Genomic DNA, 12,472 nt, shown 5'->3' on the forward strand with positions numbered 1-12,472 from the left:
GGGCAGTAATCGACATATTTTACAATAGCGCACATGGGGAGTATCTGGGTCAAACTAAAGAAGAAACATTATTAACTGGAAGTGCTAGCAATATCAAAGATATCATGCATTGCAATCATATATAATTAAATAATACTGCAACTCTCAAAAGGATTTCGTTTAAACAAAAATATAATTGCTTGTAGTTCGATAATGAGGGTATACTATGTAAAAGTAAACAATAGTTATTTTCACATTTATAAAACCTTTGAAATATGATTTGGTAAAAATTAATAAACGTTTGTTGACGCAAATTGAAAGGTTATTTTTATAGAGAAGTAATATTTATCCTAGGTACCGCATTGTGCTCGCTTCACTCTAATCTTATCCATTTCCGTGCCTTTATGAGTAGTATATTACTTTACTAACGCTCAGCGCTATTAAAATATAAAATCACAACGCGTGTTAATACACGAGTCCTTCAAGTTATAATAGAGCCATATAGCCCGAAGATCAATAATCGCGAATGAAAAAAAAAATATTATGTTTACGTCTACATTGTATTCGATGAATCAAAAACCGATGAAATAGATTAGTTACGAGGGCGGGCGCTAATTATCTTCTCAAATGAAGTGACGTATAAGACAAGGAGGAACATAATTTCGGTATACATAAACAATTTAATTCTAAATTTAAACCTTTTTTTCTGAATTGTTGATACTAAATGACACTTTTTGGGAAAACTTAATCGATGTCGACCCTGAAGATAAATGCGCGTAATCCTTTATTGACTATGTATGATGCGAAAGGTTATATTTCAAAACGCTTAGTTTCTAATCCTGTTTAACGCAATCAAGATCCCCTAACTTCGTCTTATTATATCATGGAATGATTCAGAAGTCACTGATTGACTACTCTGGGGTATCGCGATCTTCAACGTACGTATACAACTGGCAGTCGTAAAATGCGCTGAGATTGGAGCCAAATCATTAGACATCTCTTTAAAATGGTATGGCTACGTAGAGACAAATGCAGAGTTTGTGTGCCATATACTTTCATATTCCAGGTAGGAGTATTTCGATTTTCTTAGTCTGCTTCAAAAGCCATGTGTTTTTATTTTTTCTCTAATTTGATCATATATTTAATACGTTTGGCAGTTGTTTATTTGCTGGTTTTGTGTTTCTGTCAATCTCACTTCACTGAATATGACGACTTGTTGAAGGTGATGTATTTTTTATTAAAAAAAACTACATGAATTTTATAACTTTAAAATTCAATGAGTGAAATGTAATATTATCGTTCTTGCTCTTGGCAATGCGACAATCGAATAGGAAATATATAACATTATTTTAAATAGGTTACGTATAACTGCAACGCGCAATACCCAATTTTATTTCACAGAAAATGTACAAATGGTAACTTGCGTTGTTAGCTGGAATTATAAAATGGACACTCGTAAAAATATTACGTTCTAAATTACTTATGTATATTCTATAACCCGGGCTACATAAAAAACAGTTGTGTTCATCTTGTATGTTAGTCATATTATACTGCAATCCATAAAAATCGAATTTATTTTCCTAATCCTGGAATACGTTAATACTTTATATTAATATTGCATTAAATACGTAAGTGAGTGCTACTCGGATACATTAACGTTATGGAATCAATTTATAATATTGAAAAGCACATGTCCCTAGAAATGTCGCTTTCGCCAGATCAAGTGAAATGTAAACCTACGTAGTCTGTCGATGAAATATGTTATGCCTTCTAACTGTGATTCAAATTATAATTGGGACTTGCACATCTGTGTCCCGGGTGTCTAAACTGCTCTGAAAACCACGGATTTGTAAGCTGCACAAATTGTGTAAGTGGTTATTGTGGTGAATCGTACTAACGAAAACCACGTTTTAAAAAAAGCAAATACTGCATCTATTTAGATTTATAGTGTATCTATTATAATGTGCGGATGGAAACACTATATCTGGATAGCAAACCAGAAGATAAAATTGAATAAATTGGCTAGTTTTATGCTTACCACGTGTCTCATAATTTATTAGAAATCCGCTCTCATTAATGCTATTTTATTTTGAATTGTCACACAATCTCGTTGTTTTAAAATGTGTAAGATGTATTACTTCACAGAGTCACTTTCCTAAAAACAGTACCAGTGATTATTGATTGATTTGTCTGTATTTGTAATGTAGTAGTAATTAAATAATTTAGCATGTGGATAGATAACAAAAGGAATAGCACATTTCAAACAACGTAACATAGCACACAGGAGCACTCATTTTAAAATTAATATTGACTTGTTTTGCAATCCACTGTCAATTTATTCATCAATCTCACTGGTATTGGATGACTTGTTTATTTTTGGCTGTCTGCTCATTAGTTATATTAATTCTCTCAAAGTAATTTTCTATTTGTTGTATATTAATTTATGACTTATAAGACGTGTCACGCGAGACTAAGCACAGTTTCCAGTGGTGAAGAACACTGCAGTCGAAATATAAATATTCCTTTAAATCTGACTAATAAACTTTCGTATTATCTTCTTAGTTAGTCAAATCATGCCTCTCTGGTCTATTTTACAATTCTGTTAATGCATGCAATAGGAAAATGAGATCCTTCGATGAATGTAGGCCATTAAAAAAGATACTCAGCGCACATCTGTCGACACTGACTCTGCCAATTAAAATTTCCATGCGATTTGTAAGAGTAACATAGGTTTATGTGGGATATTTCCCGGTGTCTTTCAAATGAGAATCTGAAAGAAATTCGGTTCTAGTTCATTTTGCATCTGCAACTTGTGTATTTTTCATTTCCACAGCTGAATCAAAAGCTAGAATGCGCATAATCATAACACATGTACGTTTTAACACATTTTCCGGGAATGTTCATCATGAACACTATTGTTTGGGAAAGACATCTTACAAGAGAAGCAAGAACCTAATTTGTTTCAATTTTATTTTCAATACTGCATTTACAGTTCTTCAGTGTCTAAATAATATTGGAATAAATTATTAGTGATTGGAGATTTTTTCAATGGAATATTTGAAAAATAATTAATCCATTATTTAATCACTATATTGAAAAACGATGGGATTAGTGCATTGGTCGCTATGACTGTACGTTATAACCTATCAACTAACGGTGACAGGCGTGTCACTTCTGCCGATATGAATGAAGCAGTTGTACCTAGCTGTCCCGACGTTGGATGAATACAGATGCGTCCTATATATATGCAACATCCAATCATCCGTATTTTTTCAAAGGATACAAGAGAAAGATTCGACTGAAAACTGAAGAAAACAAACACTCTTTTAACTTTGACATATCGATCTTTTATTATTTTATTCAGATATGACTACACTACTTTGTTTAATATGATCATTATATTCCATTGATATAGCTATACATGTATTTGCAGATTTACCTATTATGTTTAACAAGGTCTTCTTTAAATCTTTAATCGTTAAATACCGCGCAGCAATCAGTGACGTCCTAATATGCTGAAAATATGATCATAATTTACGGAAATGCTCTATTATGTTCGGGTAATTGAAATGAACTTCTGAAAAAGTATAGGAGAGTATTTGAAAGAATAATCGCTATAGTTTTAAATCAAGGTAGTAAATACAATGTACATATTCACTCATTTGAAATTGAGCTGTATTAAAACGATTTTCAAAATTGCTGCATTATCAACTGTTTATTCCGATTTGATTATATTATCCATTCATTTTGCCATTATAGTGGTAACCTATGATAACAGTTTCCATTTCCGGTGAACGTACGGCATCTTGGGAAATATTCAAGATGGCGGAATAGAAATAAATACGGATGATTGCCTCACATTTCAAATGTCAGATTACGTACCTATTAGATGATAAAAAAAGAAGGAGGTTATGCTGACATTGTTGCCTGGAAAACTGGTGTACAAAACAGGGTCAGCCATTTTTGTTATCCTGAAATTACGTTTTATTTTAATATCATTGTGACTTTTATAATCATACTTATAAAAGCGTAGTAACTTTGAAATGTCATATTAAACATACTGGTAAAAAAAAAAACATGAATGTAGAAATATTTTGAAAAGTACATCTTTATAGCGTTATTTACACATTGTGTATATAAATGTAATTGGTATCATCACATTTTTATTTCATATGTCCTTTTATGATCAAAATGGTAAAACCTGAATCTGACACCCAAAAAATTGTATATTAACGTTTTTCACAGTCCTAAAATTTCCAACATTGTCAAATATGTTTTATTTCATAGTTTTAGTATCTAACATGTTTTTGTTTATCACAACTGACACTTTATCACAACTGACATTTTGCAGATCATTGCATTACGTATTTAAGATGTATTGTTTTAAATGTTATTATAAAGCATAATATCATTTTTCATTATTGAACTCCCTATCCTAAAAATGGTATGTATCTGGTATACCATAGTGATGTGTGTGGATATAACAGTTGCCGACAATTGCCTCAGTCTTTGCATTATATCAAACATTGAAAGAATAACCCAATATATGCGTAAACAGTATTATTGGCGATAAGTCCTTTTTATTATCTACGTAATACTGTTAGACGATATGTATGAGAAAGTAAAAAAACTTTACTTTAATAAATAAGATCGTTATTCAGTCATTGTTTAACGTAGAGTTGGTTGCTAAGTAAAGGCAAAGACCGACCGTTTCGAACTTTCTGGTAAACGTGCTATTCATTCATTAGTTTACAATAATTTTACACATGTCAGAGTCGTGATGTCAGAAGAACAAAAGATTTATATCAATTGAAATTACAATTATTGAGATTTGAGTCTAGCACATCAAATTAAATAGTATGTAAACATATGTATGATATACTTGTTAAAATGCGTATAAAGTTTCCAGCTTACGTCATGCATGTATTCGATAGAATAACTGCATTCTGAATACTTTATTACAGTATGAAGGATGGGTCAATGACCTTTAGGGAAATAACATAACACATGTTAAAGGGCGGTGGTCGTCGCGCTGCGCATGTGCGACATTTGTATTTATAAACATTGATTTTTCCATAATCCAATGCACTTTTCTAATGAAATCATGAGTACGAGTTTTGCCCTGGGCGCCATTTGAACTAATTACCTCCAGCGACTCCATCGAATCTTCAAATCACCAAAAAAGATTACCTAATTAAAGCTTGGTAACCTTTCAGTTTGTACTCGTTGGTGTGCGCAACAGTCAAAATCGCCATCTCTCGCTACCGCCCTTAATATATTTCCCAATAACGTTATGTACTTTGACACGTTTTTTTCTGCGGCACTGAAAAATATAATTGAATCAATTTAAAAAAATGCAACTTCAAGTTGGTGTACGTACGTGTTCAGAAAATGCATATATAATTATTAAAAATTAGAGCGTATTATAATAATGCGATATACTATAACGTGATGATATAATATTTTAACGTTTTTTTAAACGCTGACTGATAGTATATTTATATTTGCAAACGTCATGAAATCGTAATTTTTATAACGCTATATTTAAGATTGAAATGTACATTAACATTCGATTTACATATTCTGTTGTTATTTACACAGAGAAGTAATTCGTAGACGTACGCTGCAGTTGGTGGTGGGGTTGAAACAGACAGGTGTCATTCAGAACAAGATTCCCGGAAACATTATGTCGCATCATCGCATTTTTGACTTTAAGGAATTAAGTTGTTAATACATTATTTACGATAGTTCATGCAGCAGACAGAAATGGGATCATCAGAGGAAACAACATATTTATCCAACTCAGTCGGTACTACGATTGTTCCAGCACGTAGTGACATGCCGGATAACGGTATAAGCACAGTGGGAGAGCAATACACGTCAACGATCGACAAGTATACCGACTATTTCCAGAACAATAATTTGTCTTCGCCCAGTGATGCGGTTTTGAACGCAACCATAACGACACCATCTCAAGGCATATCGTGTTGCACAGAATCAAATTTTTTGTCAAATTCTAGCCAAGCACTTGTCGCATATAATGAAACGTGTTTCAATATAAGCGAGGGTAACGAAGTTATTGACACTGACATTAGCATGTCTTTACTCACCGTAACGCTTGTCGTGGCGTGTGTTTTACTATGCTTGCTCACTATCATCGGAAATATTCTTGTTATCATTTCGGTGCGCATCGAACGCCGTCTTCGGAAACCAAACAACCTGTTGATCGTGAGTCTCGCCGTAGCCGATCTTATCGTTGGACTTGTCGTAATGCCCTGTTTCAGCATCTACGTCATTGTTGGATACTGGCCACTAGGATCACTGATGTGCGACATCTGGATCACGGCCGACTTCATGTGTTGTACAGCATCGATGCTAAACCTATGTGCCATCGCTATTGATCGCTACTGGGCAATCAGTAGGCCTTTATGGTATTTCCGGCATCGTACAAAGAAGAAAGCTATTGTAGCCATCGCTGTGGTGTGGGTGGGTGCCGCTATTTGCTGGTTGCCGGCCATAATTGCATGGCGAATTGTATCAGGTGATTCTGGACCCAAAGAGTGTTTGTATTCACCGCATCGCATCTACGTACTTATTTCATCAATTTTGATTTACTACGCTCCCATTGTTACCATGGTGATTCTATATGTCTTGGTCTACTTGTCCGTGCGTTATCAACTTACGCGTAATAAGGCAATAATGACACAACAAGGGAATTCTGTAAAGAAAAATCGTATGGAGCCCATAGTCAAATTTGGATCGCTGCCAACAATATCTAACAAAAAGAGCACAGAATCAGAGGAAGAGGAGCGGGCACACCATAAAAAACGATCGTACACTCTGTCTAGGAAAAACGGCGAAAAGTCCCCCGGTACTGTATCAGTCGGTGTTATGACGTCTCAAGCTGACAACGTTGAAGGGGTCAGTTACCAAATTAAGTCATTTGATACAGAAACAAATGGAGTGTTAGTATCGAGTTGTGCACCCGAAGACGATCATGCTTTTGATAATGTCATTATCATTGATGAAGCAGTTGCGAACTTGGACGAATCATGTTACATTGAGCAACCACACGAAATCAGATACGGGGCAAACATGGCAAGAAAACGTGAGAAAGAATTCAAAGAACATCGTCTGGCTATGCATCGTCGCACAGCTAACACACTGGGTATTTTGATCGTGGTATTCCTTGCTTGTTGGGTGTTGTTTGTTTTGCTCTTCCCGATTTCTGCGTTTTGCGATGGGGAGTGCGTATCCCTTAAACTGTACAACGCTTCGTATTGGCTGGCCTACATTAATTCTACCATGAATCCTATACTCTATGTGGTGGTCAACAAGGACTTCCGCAGGGCGTTTAAAAAAATATGTGGTTGTGCCGGTACAGGTCACACTGGCTACGCGTCCACGGGCATCTGCCGCAGTGCTGAAGTGAATGGACAAGTTAAGAATATTTCTGAAAATCCTCGTCGTGTTACTGAATTATAATTGCTTATATTCCACCCTCTCGTATTACATAAAAAAACGACTCTCGATTAACAGACGTCAATGACGTATTTAATTTATTTTCAGAATACATATTACAGAATTGCCCCTACAGTGCCGTTTGAGGGCAGTGACCACATTTGTATATGGGTATGTTTTGCTCCATATACAGTTCTTCAACGTGGATAGGCATGTGATTAAACATACTGGTATAATTTAAAAAAAATCTAGCGAAATATTGTTTTTATGTGTGCTGCACATGGAATGGAAGCTCACATTCTGATCAATTCTACCACGTGTGTTAAGACATTCATGATTTGGGTTTTTGCCATTTTTTGGTACATATAATCACAGTAGGGGACAGTATACCGTGCACGGATATAATGAGCAAGCCGGCAATAAATGCAGTCGACAAGCTTGGTCGTCAGTAGATCAATGTATTAATTACAACGTTCCCAGAGATTTATTGATGGTTTGAAACATGCAAGGTGTGTGCGATTCATGCTGACGCAATAAGTTATGCATACTGCGTGTCCTATTGGCAATGTTTATTGGTTTCGAAGCATTTGAATACTTTTAAATAACACCACCACATGATACAATCCGCAGTCAACCTATACACAAATCGCTTTCCACAATTGGCGTTTTAATTATAAATTTTATTTATTTCTAATTACGTTTGCCACCCAAATCATAATTAATTGTAGGCAGATGTGCAAAGTCATTTAATAATGGTGCATTTTTCATTCATTTTAAGTCAACTGGCGTACAAGCTACAGTTAAAGCGCGGTAGTCGTCGCGATGTGCATGTGCGACATTTGTGTTGATAAACATTGATTTTCCCACAATCCAATGCGCTCTTCAAATGGAAATAACAAGTATGAGGTTTGACCTGGGCGCGACTTGCACTGATTACCGCCGGTGACTCCTTGATACCTTTGAATAACATGAAAATTACCTAATTTTAGCTTGGAAACGTCTCAGGTCGTACTTGTTGATCTGCGCAACAGTCAAAGTCGCTATCTTTGTTTATATGAGACCCGTATATCTTGCCCATGCGCAGCACGACGACTACCGCGCTTTAACCTTCTCACCACCAGTTTCCTTATTTCATTACAAATTCACAAACTATTCGGATTCATACAATACAGTAAAACAATCTCAAATTTTTTAGTCAGCGAAGCGTGTGTGTAACACATCGCCATGCGGAAATTTAATCTGCAAGGTGTGTTGGGAAATGCCATAATTTACTGTCATTTTCGACACATTTTTTTCAATTGTCGTGACAATAAATGTTAATGTAAAAATGCTCCAAGCGTGATGAAGCGAAACATTTCATTCACGTTTCTTGTGTGTAGCCCATTATAATATTCCGTTACTTCGAAAGTTTTTTTTGCTCTTCAAACAATGTTTTAGTCTTGAGTATTCAACATATTATGTTCTCTTAGTATTCTGAGGTTTAATTTAAATAACCCGGTTTATAATGAGAATTTATACAAACATGCAATGTGAAAAAAATGTTAGTAATTTTTAGTAATCCCTTATGTAAACGTTTTATTTTTGTTATAAATATTGTCATATTTGTTACACATTAATCTCTTCTCTTAAGGATAAAAAAATTGACAAAATATTTGTTTTTATTCTGTTCATTGCAAGTGCAATTATAATCTATGCTATATGTTTATCTGTCAAGTTAAGGTGTCAGGTACCGTCACACAGACGCCACAATCAAGCCTCGAATGCGAGCCGTGCAATGTTCAATATAAACCACCACTTATCTTTTTTCCATTGGGAAATAGTTTATTTACTACATAGTATGTAGCAACGACCGCATTATACTTATATGGAACCGGCAATAAATTATCACTTATCTAATATACAATGTAGTCCCTAAAGAGAGAATAATTTTCAAATACGCATGGTTGTATGGGGCAATTGTCATGGGAACGGACGTGTTTCCATTGGGCGACTAATTGAGTATAAGCAATTAGTTGAACGTGTTAGTACTCTCAACAGTTGACGATTGAACTAAAACGATCGGACGCAAAATGCAAATGTTATTGGTTACATTTGCATGCCGTATTGAAAAGTCAACAACTCCGGGGAGAGATCTAGTAAATACATGTCCCTGGGGATATATTGTCAACAAATTAAACGGTTGTATTGTCCCGTGAAGTCTTTATCGTTTTTCTTTATGCATTTCAAAGACCCAATTACTATCTATTTTATTATTAGTATCAAGTTAATGTGTTTTAATTTGTTCGTTGTTACCTATAACGCCATCAATCATATTCTGAACCAATCGATTTTGAAACATGAGAAAAGGTAATTTGCAGTTGTTCATCAGTACGATAACAATTTTCCGTTCAACGTGTCAAATGGAACGTAAAAACAGGACAAACAAAAGATTTGTTGATTATTTCCGCGCTTAAGGTAGGTTCGTGGGCACTTGGGAGTGAAATTCTTTTTTTGCTTTTTATTATCTAAATAGTCTTTGCTATAGACTGTTGAAATTTTGTAGAATTGTGAATAGTGGAACATACTCAAAAAACGAGTTTAAAATATAGATAACGGGTGCAAACATTCCCTCTTTCGATCGCTTAGCAAGATTTAGCAAGGCTGTACATAAATAATAAAAAAGAAACATGGTGAAAAAAATAAATGACGGGATCTCCCTATTATGCGCTGTATTTAACTTTTTACAAAACGATAATACATTTAAATTTGGAACTGTTACAGCCATTTTAATTATGGGCATTAGCAAACTTCTTACTGAGTGAATTGTTATGCAAATTAGCAATTATCTCAGCTTCTTTTTAGTACACATCCAAGAACTTTAAAAAAATAGCTCCTAGACGCTTTGACCTTTTGTTTTGAAATTTTCACAAATGATTGACAATGTCTTTATCTTCAAAACGCCCTCGGGGCATTGTTGTTGGTTGAACAGTGTTACAACAATCGTACAGACAACTAGCCTGGGTTTTAATTTATGAATAAACTTGAAGTAGTGAAATTTGAGCTGCTGCCCTGCAAAATTGACAACTGGTGGCCAGTTTCAAGACGGCACTTTCTTCATAGTAAACATATGTACCCATAAACCAATTTTGACAGGAAACACTTTTGACCAAAAAAGCTAATTTTCGTGCATATTTCAAACTACAGTGTCCATAAAAAAAAAATACTAACAAAATTTTAAAATTCATACAATAAGCTTTTTGAAAATACATAGTTTTGAAGAGAGGTCACCTTGGATTCCTAAGTAACTAATTAAAATACCTGTCAGGTAAACTGCATCTCTACCTTAATAATGTGCTATACACATTTTATGATGGTTATTTTCGATATTTTCAATGCAAGATTCCCCTCTCAAAGAACGGCATTTCGACATAGAGGTATAAAAGAAAGAAATTCAAGTTGAAAATAAAATTGTTTAGTCCTCGTCTTTCGCACAAAACGTGAGATCTCACAATAAACGGAAAATCAAATATATATCTCACCCGAATAGACAAGGGTCTTCAAGCGATTTATTAAATGAAAATAGTGAAGTAAAGATAACATCGTAAACCTCAATAAAAACATTACATATGTACTACAAATTATAGCTGATACGACGTCCGTCATACTCTCATTACACCCCTAAGGCCCTTTACCGTCGAAGCGAGTTTGTGACGTCAGTGTGTTTAATGTACACCGTTGGGGCATCTATACCGCGTTTTGATCTGTGGACCACGCGCCACTTGAAAAGACAATTCTAGTGAAATTTACTATAACCCAAATGACGAACGACTGTGCAACTGAATAGAGCTACTTTTGTGAACAGTGTTGATTGCATTCATCTGATGTCATAAATTCAACTTGCCACTAGAGGGCGCAACTTTTAATTATAGTCATGTCAGTATGTGCCGTGACCTAGAACAAACTGCAACATAAAGTGTGTAAGCGGAATCTAGCCAACCAACCTTTCCTGAACATTATATCAAAAATATGGAAAAAATATAGATGGGGAGGGGAATAGCTTATTTGCATAAATTCAATATGGCCGCCATATGTTTTATAATAGTATTCGAAATACTATAGTTCTGCATTATGGATGATTGTTTAAATGATGTAGAATCATATAGGTATGATGATGCATTACTTCGATGAATAAAATTATTAGATGAGAGCAGCTGTTGGAGAAATACTCTGGGTCTGCACAGTAGATAATTTTACGCAAATGCGTTTGTATATAGTTTAACCAAACCATCTCCTGGACTACCACTATACAAAGAGCACAAAACCCTCTCACGAGTAATGATTTCGTCATATTGATGATTCCTGGGAAAAATACACGAGCCTGCTTCTTATAATCGGGATCGTTTTTTAACGTTCGCAGTTCCATCCTTTTCCCAATGCCAATAACGGTGACGTAGTGTCACATCCCGAGTTGCATGAGCTAATAGCAGTAATCTCAGAATTTATTTCTTGCTTAGGAAAAATAACATTTCACATACTAGACATCTTTTATGTCTGTCTATCTTCTGTTCCAAAGACAATTGGGAAGAACTGTGCATGCGTGAAAGCACAGTAGCACTAAAAGGTCGATATCTTCCCCAATGAGAGTGGTGGCACATTTTGTGGCAGAATGCATTGCTGTATGAGCAATAAAAACATCAGCAACATCTTCAGCATTTTCCGACAGCTTTGTACTTGTTTTCGGAGTTTGATAGAGAAAGCTGTTTTTTTAATCTTATTGGCATGTTTCCAACAAAGTTCACTTGTTCATTTAAAAATAAAAAACAATTCTTAACCCAACAGACATGTATTATGTCCCATGGCTTGCTTAAACGTATTTTTCGTCATCAATACCAAAGAATAAATATGAGTGAATTCTATACGAAAACAAGCAAAAATCAAGAGGGGAATATTGCCTTGAAAATAAAGAAAATTATTACATGAACATGTGAATTAATTTACATAGTTATTTCAGTGCTTTTGACACATTTGTGCGCAAATGCCAAATGGTCTAATT

The 12,472-nt window shown here is 34.9% G+C and overlaps 1 protein-coding gene across 1 annotated transcript; it reads left to right on the forward strand.

Annotated features, from left to right (window-relative positions):
• The first annotated feature begins 5,745 nt into the window (after window positions 1-5,745).
• Window positions 5,746-7,464, forward strand: LOC146733682 (5-hydroxytryptamine receptor 1A-like). Its single transcript, XM_085490889.1, has one exon. It carries the CDS (start codon window positions 5,746-5,748, stop codon window positions 7,462-7,464), a length of 1,719 nt encoding a protein of 572 aa, XP_085347015.1.
• Window positions 7,465-12,472: the final 5,008 nt, after the last annotated feature.

The sequence above is a fragment of the Saccoglossus kowalevskii genome, chromosome 16, assembly GCF_978046115.1.
Source record: "Saccoglossus kowalevskii chromosome 16, keSacKowa6.1, whole genome shotgun sequence".
NCBI classification, from domain to species: domain Eukaryota; kingdom Metazoa; phylum Hemichordata; class Enteropneusta; family Harrimaniidae; genus Saccoglossus; species Saccoglossus kowalevskii.

Bases quoted from the DNA above. Each gene is read 5' to 3' on its own strand.
- LOC146733682 (XM_085490889.1), top strand. From the start codon at position 5,746: ATGGGATCATCAGAGGAAACAACATATTTATCCAACTCAGTCGGTACT.